Source organism: Artemia sp. Qi Xiang Cuo, chromosome 12 (genome assembly GCF_049724085.1).
Source record: "Artemia sp. Qi Xiang Cuo chromosome 12, ASM4972408v1, whole genome shotgun sequence".
NCBI classification, from domain to species: domain Eukaryota; kingdom Metazoa; phylum Arthropoda; class Branchiopoda; order Anostraca; family Artemiidae; genus Artemia; species Artemia sp. Qi Xiang Cuo.
The window spans coordinates 26,003,406-26,018,999 of record NC_142805.1 but is presented as its reverse complement, the minus strand read 5'-3'; the positions used below and the strand labels follow the sequence as shown (position 1 = coordinate 26,018,999).

The window sequence follows — 15,594 nt, the reverse complement described above, 5'->3', positions numbered from 1 at the left end:
AGTTAAGGCTATGATAAGATATCTTTGCCACATTTTGCTACAATGATGACATATTGCTAAAGATTCTGCTACTCGCCCATCCATCTGGGGCAGTAGGCCTACCCCATTGGATTGGTAAGGGGTGTTAGTAAAGTAGGAACAATGAACAGGATAACGCAATGAGGAAATTCCAGACAGTGAATTGTTGAAGAAGCTACTACTGCTAACAATTCACTACAGCACCAAGCCGCCTGAAGCCAACACAGCTACGCATACTCCTCTTCCATCCCAATCTATTCAATGTCTCCCTTTTTTTACACACTCCCAAGAAGTTCCCATTTCTCTTATATCTTTCCTTACGACATCCTCCGACCCCGTTCGGGGGCGACCTGCTTTTCGTTTGGCCCTAGATGGTTACCTAACTACGGTTGTCCGTAGGCCATTTCACTGCAAAACATCTGGCAAATCCTCCTCTGTTTTTCTCAGCGCCCATGCTTCAGAATCATACATGACCACTGTCATGACTGTAGCTTCCAATATTCTAATCCTGGTGCGCCGACTTATCTTCCTATTCTATCAAGCTTTTTTCAACTGTGAAAAAAAACTCTGGGCCTTGGCTATTCTACTTTTATCATCTTTACTGCACCCACCGTTTTTACTAATAACACTTCCTAAGTAAGTGATGCTGTCCACTTGATCGATCTTCTCGTTACCCAACGTCGCCTCTTCACCTTCACTTATTCCTAGTCTTAGTGACTTAGTCCTCGTAACATTAATTTTTAAACCTATTCTAGCACCCTGAACTCGCAAAACCTCTAAAAATGTATTCATTCTACTAAGAATTTCATCTAGGATGCTTAAATTCTCATAACTAAGTCTAGAAGAGTTTTACTTCCCCAATTGATTCCGTGTTCCCCCATTACCTTCACTTTGCACCTTAGGACAAAGTCCATCAAAATAACACATGTAAATAGGGGTCGGACGCAACCCCGCTTAACTCCTGATTTAATACGAATCCAGCTACTAACGTCATTTCCTGAATAGAAAGCAATTGAAAGTAAATTTTTGAAGAAAATTAATTGAATATTTCGGCTACATGTCTCATAGCTGTCATTAGCAAAACAAAAAAGTAGACCAAGTCAGACTTCAACTGACTCGAGAAAATTAAAACTAAATCCATCAGTAAAACAGCCTTAACATCATTACTTTAAGCAAGTCCAGGTAGGACTAACAAACTAGGTTATTCTTCCAAGCAAAATCACAATAGGAGAATGTTTTTAAAGCGATTCTTGCTTCTTTTTTTTTAAGAAAATTTGAACTTTAAGAGAGGAATTAAAGAGTGAATCTCTGAATAGATTAGTATGGAGGAGGTCTGTGGAGCTATGTTCGCCTGCTTTGTGCTGCAGTGAATTGTCATTAGCAGCAGTAGCTCTATAAAATATAGCCTAGTTTGACTTATACTGTAGTATTTTCCTCTTTAGATATCATGTTGTATTCGTCTCAAGTTGACATTTTGTGGTTCTTTTTTTCCTTTTTTCTCTTTTATGTTTTGCTTTCTTCTCGTTGCTTTTAATTTGACCTTTTTTTCAGTGCCTTGCGACGCTAGCAACGCTCACTGTAGTGGATGTTTTTTTCTTGATAAACTTTTCAAGTTTCGTTGAATCGTCTTTCACGCTGCTCTCTGTATCTGGTTTGATATTCATGAGATTTAGACGACCTGAACTCCATCGACCAATCAAGGTATTTATTTTTATTTGTTTTATAAAAGGCTTTGTTTTGTATTTGTTGAAGCTCGCAGATTGTAAACATTAACAATTGTCAATCCTACCTAATAGTCATGGAACATTAAATACGTTTACACATTCTGTAAGTATGTACTTTTGGTTTATTCAGAACTCAGGCTGATGTGTCCATATCCATGGCATCAGGAGGTGGTTCGTGTTCGAATAACACTGACTACGGTTTTGGGTTATGGCAGAGACGATTTTAAGCCATGAGGAATCCCATCGCTACCACTTAGTCTTAAGTTAACTTCGATACTATTAAGCCAAGATTTAATTTGGACACCATGGCATTTTTCCGTTCAGATTGGGCTTTATTTGAGACGAAATTATCCCCTGATCTTCGACAGGCATGTCCAAACCGTGAGAGACGTTGGTAATGGATGACGTTGCAGAGGTCGAATCGTTGCCACATTCTGATAATTTGCCTCATATGACTATAATCAAGAGAATAGAGAACTTGGATTTCAGTGAGTTTAACTAGCCATATTTTGCAGTCATTTAAAAATCACAGAACGGACCAGAGATTGGTAAATTTGGATTTTAGTTAGGAAGTGGCTATACCAGAACAGTCTTCGAAGCTAAGACCACTTTTTCACATTTGGATTCATAAAGTAAAATAAAGATGAATAAATCCCCCCCCCCCTCTTCACCCACAAGACATTCTTGCAAATGGATTATGAAGAAATTAATTGACAAATTTACGAAAATTTGCTTTTCAAAAATCAGCAAATCAAACGGATAGTCATTCTGGCATGTAATGAATTTATCGACATCAATATGGCTTTAACTTTAAAAATGTTTATCGCGATTTATGTACCTGTTCTGAACCGTAGAAGGAGACGTTAAAAGATATGGAGCGAATTTTACCAATACATGTGTTGGAGCAGGATGACAACAATTGTCACTTGATCATAAGTCTTTTTTTTTTTTTTTTTTTTCAAAACCAGGTAGATGAAAAAATCTTGGAAAGAGACACCGATTTGGAGGGAGGGGCAATTACTCCTTCACTGGTTCTAGAAAATACCTTTTTTGCGAAAAGATATAAGTGCCCCCCCCCCCCCCCTACATTCTCGTGAATGGGCGCCATTGGCACCACATATAGTTATATTTGATCGTTAGCCAAATATGAGTAAATATGTTAACTTTTTATGGGTTTCTTCTTTGTTTTAAATTTACTTAATGTGCTTATTTTTATCTTTTTTTACTTTTGCTTTTTATTTTGTTATTTAATTATTCTTTTCTTTTTTTTAAGAAAGAAAACCGTCTTTTTAGATGCTTTATAATAACACATACATTTTTGTTCAGTTTATTAGTACCCGACTAAAAAAAAAAGAAAAAATTAGCAACGGCCATTTGCAATTGTAAAAACGTCCTCTAATCAATAGAACGCATCATATATGGAGTTTTTTTTATAGAAAGGTTTAACATCCACGTGGATATATATCACAGTGAAAAAAAAACTAATAATAATACTCCACTTTGCACAAGAAGAAGTTATACAGTTGCTCCTTTTTCTTGATTAAAAATCTTGTTTTGGTATTATATTAGGATTTTAGATAAATCGAAAAATATATGACTTTTTTTTTCTTTCTTTTTTTCTATTTAAGAACAATCGCCTCATCAGATTTGGTTGATTGTCTATGTCTATGTCAGGGGACAAACACGTTTGTCCCCTTTTTCGTAGAAGCATACAACAAGACTTAGTGTTATTTGAATTCACGTGTTAGTGTTTTTATAGTGTTCTTTGTATTTTTTTTTTTCTTCTCATATTGTTGTAAAGACGACATAAATTAGCCATGGCTACGCTGTTCGATCTTAATAAACCTATGTCTATGTCTATGTCTTGATTGGCAAAAGTATTTAGAATAATTAAAATAACTGCTAAAATAATTGAAATAATGAACATTTTGAAATAAAATCTTTGCCACAAATCCTATTAATGAATCAAATACATAGGCTAGGGATAAAAATTGAATACAAAAAGCATCACGAGACATTGCTAAGATGACCTTGCTCAGTAAAATTTAAAAACAATAACAAAAATTAAATTAAGAAAAACAACAATTTTCTTTCTTACAACCTTATTAGGGTTTAACGCTACCTCAAAACGTTCTATCCATCTCTGCTTAGCCGTCTCTTTTTCATTAATCGTGGCCCTTTCTTAAATTTAGGTGGGGCTAGTCGAGACTTTCTAATTTCCCAGTTTCTTAACGCATGGAGGCAAAATCAGAAGCCACACAAGAGACCAGTTGATGACACAACATATAGAAGATACTGATATAGATCAAGAATTAGATTCTAAACGAGGATTCTAAAAAGAATGAATAAAGATAATTAAAAAATTAAGTTAAAAAACTAAATGATTTAACGATATTTTACTTCTGAGTGTGTGTAGCTGTAATCGACCAATCACTTTTTTTTTTTTTTTTCTTTTTTTTTTTTTTACTATTCATAATTGTCGGACAAATACTAATTTTTTTACGATTTCAGTGAAATTTAGATTTTCATCAACATTGCGAATTACGAGAATTGTCTTTCTTTGATATTCTGACAGTCTAGATTGCAAAGCGTCAGTATATGCAGAAAATAATAGATATTTAGTAAAGTAATTACTACGGTAATTTACGTTTTATTTAAGATCAGTCTAATTTTCCCATGCCTCTTTTTGCTGATTAATTAGTAAAAACTTTTTCTGAAAGAGAGGTTGTTCAAAGAAAAGTAAAGAGTCTAAAGGCGAAGATAATTAAACTTAAGTTTAATAGAACTTAAAATGAACGATCACATCGAACATAAAGATAAGGGATACTGATTTAGGTAAAGAAATAAATCCTGAATAGAAAATTTTGTAAAAGAATTAAAAAACTAAATAAAAAAGAAAATACTAAAATGGCAAACAATTTCACTTCTGAGTATGTATAGCACTTTTTTTTCAATTCGTAATTTTTGGTAAAATGCTAAATTTTTTACAATCTTAGGGAAAGCTGGATTTTCATCAACATTACAAGTTACGAGAATTCTTTGATATTTTTGCAAAGCAACGAAGTGTCAATGTATACAGAAAACAACATTTTATTTAGAGAAGTGGTGACTACGATAATTTATGTTTTATTTTAGATCAGTCTTTTCTTCCCATGCTTCTTTTTGTTGATTTGTGGTTTTCTGGTTGTTTTACCGATTATGTTCTCTCCGTCAGTTGTGGGAGGAGCCATAGTTGTGATTTTGTCTGGCATTCCAGTTTACCTACTCTTTATCAAATGGTCTCAAAAACCAAATTGGATTAGTTCCCTAAATAGTAAGTGATTTTCTTCCTAAGAAATAATTAGTTTTTTTTTATAACGTGCTAGAGGTAATTATTCGGTGAGAAAAAAAAAACAGTTTTCCTACTTTAGTAATTCAGACAGGTATATTTTTTTTTCTAAGCCCACACTGCCTTTCTATGACGAACAAATAAACGTTCAAATGGGGACTAGTCTATTTATTAGACGGTGAAAACAAATAGAAAAGTCTGGATATTTCGATCACATGTACAGCGATCGTCATCAGCAGAACCACTAAAGTTAGTTTTAATTTTAATACTTTAGTGTTTCTGCTGATGACGACCGCTGTATATGGGGTTGAAATATACTGACTTTTGTATCTATTTTCACTGTCTAATAAATGGACTTATCCCTATTTGAACTTTTATTTAATTCAAACAGATAAGGGCTTGAACGAGGCTTTGGCCCTACCCACCCATCCGATCACCTAGGACAAACAGTACAGCCAAACACAGTCAACCAAGAAGAAGGGTCCATGAGCTCTGGACTCATTTGTGAATATAAGCCATTGTAAACTCAAAAGTAAAAACACCTCAATTCTAATGAGTTGTTCCCAGGTGATCACCATCAATCAGGGCTCCTCGGAGGAATATACACTAATCGTTATGAGTTTTCGGTTTATCAGAGATTCTAAATAACTAAGAAGATATTACACCGTAACAAATATTTATATCTTTATGCCAAAAACAAATGTTTTCATCGAGGAAGTCAAAGTTTTTCTCTCTATCTTTTTTTTTATTTAGTTTTAACGTTGCTGTCAAACTTTTAGGTCTTGCGACTTATAAATATTTAAGGATAGTATGTTGTCACGATTAATGTAAAATCAAGATAGTCTATTTTGCTTTAGTATTTTTCTTCTTTTCTTCTTGCTTCCTTTTCTTCTTTTTCTCTTTTTTATGTAATTTTTGTTTTTTTTATAATCAGTTCTTAGAGTATACCATACTATTATGGTAAGTGTGGTTTTAATTGGATAAGAGTTTCCAATTGCATAAACTCAGATAGCCCAGTAGCCTCTACTGAAAGTATGTGCGAATTATCAGCCGAGATCCAAAACTAACTGTGCAACAATTACTCTGAGTAGTTCTGCCCAATTATCATTGTAGTAACAGCAAATATTCGATATACTACGTTTTGGCCTAAATATAGCCCTTTCTTTTTTTAAGTACCAGTGACAGGGCAAATATTGAAAACACCGAGTATTTCTATTTTGAACCCTAATTGAAAGTGTTTGCCAATTATTAGCCAAGAGCCCAAGCGTAGCCCTTTCTGATTTATTTTTCTCGAAGTACCAAGGACAGTGAATATATTTGAAGTGCCGAGTATTTTTATTATGAGCCCTGATTGAAAGCATTTGCCCAATTATTAGCCAAGAGGCCAAACGTAGCACTTTTTAATTTGGATTTCTTAAGGTTTATGGTCCCTGTCCAACCTTTTTTTTTTTTTTTTTTTTTTTTTTGCAGCGGTTTTACTGTTCCAATGTAAGCTGACAATTTTAACATCGCTCTGTAGCTGAGATTCGACTTTATCCATCTACCAAAGTACATTCTGAAATTTGCTTTGCCCTTTCTTTAGAATGAAATATATGTTTCTTTTGGCTGAGATTATTGAAAAAGGACCATTTTCTTTTTTTTTACAAGTTTGGGCCATTCTCTCAGAAAAAGTCCAAGTAATATCATAATTCTGTCTCGATGAATGGATAGACTAATGAATCCAATAATGCTTTCCTCGGTAAAAGTTGCAGTTGTGGGCCTTGTCCCAAAATCGCGTATTTCAGGGGGAATATAGTTCTTATCGCGTATTTCAGGGGGAATATAGATCTTATCGCGTATTTCAGGGGGAATAGAGACCTTAATAAGATGAATGAAGTTTCTGAAAATTCGTATTAGGAGTTTCAAATACCTTCTGCCAAGGCTTATGATTTGTTCTTTTTTGCGTGTATATGTCTCTTATAATTTGTACCATCAGTTTTTCTTCTTCTTTTTTTAGTATATAATTGAATAATCCAAATTACAAAAAGGTTTTACGAGACACAATTAGCCTATGCTTCAAAAGCAAGAAGACAAACATTGTCAAAATCTGCATTCGCGCGCTGAACGATTAGTAAAATACGATGGGAAAGTCAAAATACTGTTTCTTCTAAAAAAAAAAAATTACAAAAGAGAGTTTATAAAACTTCGACGCCTGAAAAATATTGCTAGGTATCTTAACTTACTATCAATAAGTAAGTTAAGAAAAGCTTAATAAGATTAAACTGCTATAACAGCCATTTCTACTTATCCAATTTTTCATTTATTGAATTTTGTTGCATAAAGCTCTCAAATTAGTCAGAATAAAAAGTCCAAAATGAGTGTTAATCTAGGCAAAAAAGGGAGAACAAACTGGTTAGAAAGCCGGCATAAAATGAAGCTGTATTAATTAAATATGCCTTTATATGTTGAAAAATGCTACATTTGTTCAGCCCAAAGAGAATGCGGAGCCGATAAGGGAAAAAACTGTTGCGTTTTCAAATTGGTTTAGTAAAGGTATATTTCAATTTATTTTCTATGTTATTAGATATAATCCACAATTTTGTGACAGTAGACTGTTTCTTTTGTTACTGATTGTAAAATACTTTAGGCTAGGCTAGTTTACACATCATTGGCTAGTTATATTTATTTTTTTATTATTGTTTTTTTTTTAATACACACGAAAATGTCAATCTCACCATTTTGGGAAAAGTTTCTTTTTTGCCTTTGGCCTAATTGCAAAAAAAAACATATCAAAAGAAAAAAGATAACTACTCCTTTAATTTAGGCATTAGGTATTTTTTCTCATTTGTTTTGGAGTAACTCTGCTTAATTTTAATTTTATTAAAATCTTTAGTGATTAGAAAAACAGTGTGAGTAACTGGCCTATTGTCAGTAATTCCCCCCTTGTCTCCTACCAATTTTTAGTGGAAAGGTAAATCATGTTTCGGATTTTCAATCTGTATGTTCCTGCTGTTTAATAATATTCGGACGCTTGGAGAAGAAAATTTTCTAACTGGGGCTATCAATAAGCAATAATTTAATTAGTAATAAGAAAATTTATAATAATTGATTAATCAATCCCTTAAGATTAATTATGTGTGTAACAAGATGACCCATGCTCCTTGGTTCGCCTCTTCGAAGTCAAAATTGAATTGACTAAGTCAGTAAAGTCGTTGAATTTTCTTTTCACGTGTTCTTAATTTTAGATGAATTCACCATTCTCACCCAGAAGATATTTTATGCTGTGCCCGAAGAAGGCGAGGAATCTCCTGAAGAGTTCCTGGTGTCTAGTGAAGAAAAGAACCTCATTACTCAGGACTCAGTTCCTAATGATATTTGATCGGGATAATTCTATTTAGAGGAAGTATTTTCCTATTTGTTTGTACCTACCTGATTGTGTGATCTATTTAGTGAAAAAATAATGAGTAGAAGTTAAATCACAGTAATAGTAATTCAAAACTGCGACAAGCAACATAAACGTCACCAAAATTAGTATGTTCAGGTATATGTTCCAAGGGGGGGTGGAGGGTAGGACTCCACCTTTGACATTCAAAGGTGGTTAAAAGGCGGTTCGATGCCTTTAACATCATTTTGTGAGCCTCGACGTCGGCTGACTGTCTCAAAGCATAGGGACTAGTTATAATTGAAAGCTATTAAGAATTTGTGGTTTGAATATGAAATTTGATTGGGAATAATAATGAAAGTGTGTTGGCAAAGTTTTCAATCAAAGCGGGATGCACCACTGGAAACTCGCAGAGCTGTCAGAATGATCAAATGACATTTTATTTTTGGTATTTTTCTAGCAGGTATGATAAAATATTTTTAGGGAGTAGCCTTTCCTAAATTTTAAAAAGAAAATCCTATTGCGTTTAGTTGAAAAAAAAAAATCACACTTTCTAATAATATAAGCTTCAATAAAACTAAATGTCTGAATCTCCAGCACAAAACAAGATAAGTTACAAAATTTTTCTAAGGTCTCAGGGAAATTCCGTAGTGGCTTCTAGCTTTCTGTCGTTTATTTAGATTCCTTATCCAAGCTCTAAAAGTTAAGGTAAGACAGCACTATCAATTCGAAATGTTTGACTACACCAGCTAAAAAGTTTATTATGGACAAAATAGGCTGATTCTTAATGGTATCGAATCCCCTTAAATCATTTTTTGCAATGGCACGTTTCCCATCAATCTCTCAGTCTTTTTGATGTATTTACTCTTTTTTGTTTGTAACCGAAATTTTCTCTTTTTGGGGGAGAAGAAGAGGGAGCTACGAAATTTTGGAAATATTGTTGTAGTTGTGTCGAAAATGTAAAAAGAATGTTTAGAGCTACTGACCCCTGTGTGTTTTTCCAGCCTTGAGTATAGACTAGAAATATATTGCTGTACTTTTCTGCTAGTGCATATAATTTTTTTTTTTTTTTTTTTTTTTAGGTTTCTGAATATTTTTTTCATGGAAAGTTAGCTAGCTTCGGTTGTAGTAAGAGGCTCTATTATTATGGAGCTTTGGCTGAGACGCCGGGATGCTGCGCGGGATGACTGCGCTCCTCAACCCGCCCCACCCAATAAAGAGTGCGATTTCCAGAATCTTGAATTTGATAATATTTAATAGATTTGTGCTAAAAATGCTGATTCCGAATGCCATTAAACAAATTGGAACATGTTGGCGTTTTTTGAAGATGTGGTTAATGATTGAACTTTTAAATCTGAAAACCAATTAAAAAATCGGCGCGTCGAGCATCCCCCTCTGTTTTGCTTCTTCTTCTTCTTTCCTTTGTTTTGCATTTGTTTTTCTTGGAGTCGTGATTGGCCAAGATGTTAATAATGGTTTCGTTTTCTTTCCAAGCTTGCATATTTTGTTATTCCATAAATAGAGTAGTTCTAAATGTGAAGAGTATAGACCACCATTAAAGGAGTTGGAAGGCTAAAAATTTGTTTTGGAAAGGGGTAAAGCCCTCGCCTTGAGGGTGGGCGGGAACAAAGAAAGTGGGAAACTTAAAAGAGCGGAATCTTTGGTAGTTTAATATTAGAAAACAGGAAATAGTGTCATTGTGACATTCTTGGTTGAAATTGTTATAGCTTAGACAAAGCTGCAGTATGAGATGAGAGTGTTCTATTTATTTGCTTTCTCACAAGACCTCATATAATTTCATATCTAAGAGAATGGGAAACCTATATTTGGGGGTTCGATAGGGGGGAGATAGGGATTAAAAACTAACAATGTCACTTACAGTGTAGCTGCTGACGACTTAATTAAAACATGAGAATATGTCTAAGATAATTAGCTTGTTGAGATAATTATTGGCAGTATTATAGGATTTAAGTTGAAATTTCTCTCGGAGTCATAAATAATCAGTATTTTATTTTCAAGAATTATTTTAAGGTAAAATCTAGCCTGTACAAGGTAGGCCTAGGTTAGCTTGGGAATTTTTTTTACAGATTAAGCAGGCTAGTTGAGATTAACCTGGTAGGCCTATTGCTGACGGAATTCTCCTTTATTTACATTTTGTAATACACGAAAAGATAAGTATGCAGCAGTTTAGGGTCAAACAAAATCTTAAACGCTAGGTGTTAGTGTTTTTTTTTACGCCGGCGCCAGTTTCAACTCTTTTAAGTTTCCTGTGCTTATTGGGTTGGACTTGTGTAGACCTATGATGGATAGTGCCTCTTAAATGTAGATTGTCTGGAATCAAAGTATATGGAAGTACCTATCCTTTCCTATTTATGGCAATATAGTAGTATGAGTTTACTACTGTTTATAGTAGTTAAAAGTGTTAGAATTTGTAGATTATAATTTTCAAATTGTCCGATTAATATTATGGGGGGGGGGCATGGAAGAATTAGAAATAAAATGGTAATACTTTTCTCTCAATTTGGATGTTCAGTGAGTATGGTAATTTTAAGTCTGATCATTGATGGAAAACATTTAAGGCTAATTTGTTAGAAGTTTACAGAGAAGGTTTTCAAATAGATTACATTATTCGAGCTCAGAGAATTTATAGTTGTCTGTGTTTATGTTTGTAGCAGTGGTAGATCCAGGATCTTGGGACGGATGTGGCTATAAGTTTGTTCTATATGTTCTTTTTTTTTTTTTTTCCTGCTTGGCAATCCACATAAAAGGGAGAGAAAGTTGCACGAAAGGGAACTGGATCCTCGTCGGGATAGTAAGGAGGGTATTCCCCCTGGATCCGCCACTGATTAAAAATGGAGATGTTGAGTTGAGTTTAGGAAAAGTTCATTTGCTTTAATTGGCGCCATGTACAAGTGCATATCAGGAAGCATGTCAGCTTTAAGGTTGCTTATGATTTTATGAGTGTCTTTTTGCTTATATTAATTTATGGTTTTCTAAGCCTCGCAGTTCATTGAATCTCTTTAAAAAGAATTTTGTTCAATTTTGGATGTCTATTTTTATGTCTCCTGATTTAGTTTAGCTGACTCGTTTATTTTAAATAAATATTGCGAACTTGATTATGTCGAAAAAGAAAGTATAATGACTAAAACTTATTAGTTGAGATAGGGATTTTCAGGCGGGGGTGGGTTAGCCTTATTTTGATTTTTTCTATGAAAATAATCAAAATAGGGAATCAAACCTATCAGGAGCCATTCTGACCAAGTCCATTTCTTATGCTGTTTTAGGCTTAAACGTCTAAGTATTGAACTGGCTCGTTATTTAGTTACGGGGATATTCCCTAAAAAGGGAATTAGCTAAAATCTGGCTAAAATGTATTTGCTATTTAACAATACATAATTTATCCTTCAGATTGGTTCGAACCTCCCCCCTCCCCCTGGGCTTATAAACATGCCTTTTTTCCCTATTTTTATCCCCTCCCCTTTTCTCTAGAAAAATGCTAGATAATACAGTTGCTGCTGTAAAATCAAATGCCAAAACTTGCGCACGGACCATAAACCTTAATGAGAAAATCTTCCTTTTACTTACATTGTGACACCGAGTAAAGGAGAAGAGTAAAAGGGTGACATATATGGAAAGCGTTAAAGGCTCAATGAAGGCATTTGGTGAAGGAACATAGGGTTGGTCACTTAACGCCTGTACATTTTCAAATAAATTGTTGTAGAAGGCAATCTGACCAAGTCATATAACAAACAGAGGAAAAACCTTAAAAGAAGATTTGTCGCTGGTCATTATTTTGTGTCACCAATCATATGAGTGAAAATACCTCTTGGATTGTTTTGTATTAGTTTCATGGTCATATCTGGAGGGAGGGGCTACCCGGTTTGATCCCCCTCCCTCTGGAAACTTGCCTGAGTGGTAAAAAGTAGCAAAAATATATACAAACAAACTTTTGTTGTGTTTTATAAAAAAAAAATTACCCCTTTCTCCCTGAACAAAAATCCTGGATGCGGCCTTGATTGGCTATTGGTTTGAGTATATCCTGAGGTGCATTTAAAGATGGCAGAGTACATGGAGGCACATTTTGTGATAAATATTTATTTTTTAGAGAATATCTTTGTAGCTGTCTTAAGTTCAATTAAGAACTTTAAGTCACGTCACTCATGTGCTTTGACCCTAAAAATGAAAAAGTAGGTTCGGTCAATGTGGCTACCGAAAGGCTCAAAGGTAGTTAAATGTTAAGTAAATCATGGACGATACTGTGCTTCAAAAGGGAGGAAGAAACCCTGTTTTAGGGGAATATAATTTTTGGGTTGACCAGCCCAACGGTATAGCTTGAAAAATAAATCAACTCGTCCATTATGGGTTTTGGCATTTGTATTGATTCATTCTGAGTTCAAAGTTTAATTTGGTATTATGAAGGTTGAAACAGAATTATTTTTTTGCTTAAATTTCAAGGATCATTTTTCATTTGGCTTGTTTTTCTTTTTTGTGTTTCCTAGGGTTTTTTGTTTGAAAAAAACCCTAGTTTGAACTAATTTACATTATAAGCAGTGTTGTCATAACCTTTTGTAGGTGGTTTTTCCTGATGACTTAATAATGAAGGGGATGATTGAATTTGAGTTAGGTAAAGCCTTTGAGTTAATTCGGGCCTGTTTTATTTCTCATCCTCGACGTTTTATTTTAATATAAATGTTAATTATGTAATATACGATAGAAATTTAAATGTCCTTGCCTTTGTCTTTGGTGATTTACCTGAGGGCTACATTTCAAACAGTACACTTGAATTTTACTTCAAGCTTGGCTTTAAGGTTGTTCTTAGTCTGTTTTGCGACTCGCCCTGTAAAATTTATTATAAGACTTTGAATGTGGAGTAATATGTTGAGTATTGTTTTCATAACTTGTTATCCGAGTGATTTTACCCCAGGGCTAAAACTGCCTGAATGAAGAATATACCCATGGTCCTTGTAATCAGAGTTTGAAATTACGTAGTTTTTATGGTAAATGATTTGTTTATTGAAGATGCTTTTTTATTTACTCAGCTTTAAAATGTTGTTTATGGGGAAACCACCAGCTCTCTATTTATAATGATTTTGCAAATTCCTTTGTGTCCTAGTATATTTGTAGTACTCGTTTCTTCTTTTTAGCCATGTACTATGTTTTTCTGGTAATAAATTGTTTGGTAATTTTTAATTTACCTGTATTTATATGTTTATTAAGATTTTGTCAGGGAAAGGATCTGTTACATAGGTATGGCGAAATTGATGTTGGATGGAAACTCAAAACAGTTATTTCTACTTCTTCTACTAACTGCTTACCACAGCACCAAGTCGCCTGAGGCCAACACAGCTACGCACGCTCCTCCTCCATCCCAATCTGTTCAAAGCCTTCCTATTTACACCCAGCCACCCCAACCGACGACGACCTGCTTTCCGTTTAGCCCTAGACGGTTGGCCGAGAAGGACAATCTGTCATCCGCAGAATTTGCACTAGCCATCTCAACCGTTTTCTCATTATAGTCCTAGAAAGCGGGATTGAACTACACTTTTCGTACAGCCTAATGTTATTACAAGGATGAAGATTAAAATATAAAGAGCTGTTTCTGGAGCCAAACTCAATGATAATATATGCATGTGATACTAAAAAAGAACAGAAATAAAAAAAAAGTTTTTTTTTCAAATAGGAGCAGAGTGACAATAGTACTAAAATCAACAGGTTTTATCTTGTAAATGTAGAAAGAGCTCAACTAACACTAAAGCTTGAGTTTTTCTCCTCAGTGCTGCAAGAACAAGCGTTGCTCCAAATACATTGCTGTAAAGAGCAATGTATTAAAAAGTGTTTTTTTTTTTTTTTGCCCTGCCTTGAGAAAGGCAAATGGTAAATAAGCCACTTGTAATTACCAACTGGCGAAATTTTTTACGCTCTAAAAAATTTCCAAAATAATTATTGTCCAATTTTAGCCTCGCTTTTTACTTTTTTTTTAAAAACGCCTGTTTTTTTTTTCTTAATTAAGCTAAAGGAGATTAAAGTAAAGAAATATATAGGACAAAAACTCATATTGCTTGCATTTCAATTTGTATGTATTTGGATTTGTGATAGGCCTACTGCAGAAACTACATTCATTCTGCTGCTAGTTTTGTCAATTCTCTCCCTTTTGTCTTCTCTTCAAAAGGCCAATAGGATAAGTGAAAGGGGCTACCCCTTTTTGTGGGACCGGCAAGCGATAAAATTTTTCGAAGCGGGGTGAGTGAGAACAATGGTTTGAAAAAAAAGGTTCTTTGATTGAAAAATGTGTTGTATTTTCCTGGAGGTTATAAAGTTGTATATTGTATACGTTTGGTCTCCTAAGGTTAGGGGTGCAAACACCCATCCCATTCCCCATATCCCCCGTTGTAGATAACCTTAACTAACAATTTCTTTTAAAGATGGTCTTCTGGGAATCACTCTGTCTGGAAGACTATTCAACATGGAAACTGATGACAGAATAAAATTGTTAACAAATATTACGCCTGTAAGTTTCCCAGTGAAGGTAATTGGACGAATAAAGTTGCGATTAGCAACTTTTGTCACCTTAACTCTCGTGGGGATCAACACTGGAGAAGAGCTATCAAACATATTAGTTGGCCTGGAAGCAGAACGGAAGATGCGGCCATCGCCGGTTTTAAAACCTTTGGTCAGTAACGCGTGTAATAGAAGTATATATAGTGGATTCGAACATACCAATTACTTTAGGCCCATTCATAATGTGGTTTTACTAAGTTATCAATGTGGTTCTATCTAGCGCTACGTTAACCATTCAGAATTTTTTTTTATAGGCTTTTCAACCAATCAGGAAATCTTATGAAAAACCTGATTGGCTCAAACTAGTACTAGCTAAATACCGATGTTAGTAAAAATTTCGTTTTAAATGTGGCCTTTGAACAAAAAGGGACAGTAATAGTGAAAAATGATACATCTTCAGGGATCTGTAAATGAGCCCTATTTACATTGTTATAAGACGTGATCGTTGTTGCTATTCCCTACTTGTCCATAAGTATTTCAACTAGCATATGGCCGGTAAATATTTGTTGTTATCTCTTACAAATTACATCCGGGGGAATCAGGGCTAGCCGGATAAGGAATGCTAAAAGCATTACTCAGTACTCAAAGGGTCTGTAATTACGTGT

The 15,594-nt window shown here is 34.4% G+C and overlaps 1 protein-coding gene across 2 annotated transcripts in view; it reads left to right on the top strand.

Annotated features, from left to right (window-relative positions):
* The window catches only part of LOC148945928 (Y+L amino acid transporter 2-like), a 153,169-nt gene extending 139,555 nt beyond the window's left edge, over positions 1-13,614 (top strand). For both annotated transcript variants that reach the window (XM_089097802.1, XM_089097801.1), the window contains 3 exons: positions 1,570-1,719; positions 4,878-5,055; positions 8,295-13,614. In XM_089097802.1, the coding sequence (XP_088953928.1) occupies positions 1,570-1,719; positions 4,878-5,055; positions 8,295-8,428 (462 nt within the window). In that variant the 3' untranslated portion in view covers positions 8,429-13,614. The remainder of the gene's footprint in view (positions 1-1,569; positions 1,720-4,877; positions 5,056-8,294) is intronic.
* The last annotated feature ends 1,980 nt before the right edge of the window (positions 13,615-15,594 follow it).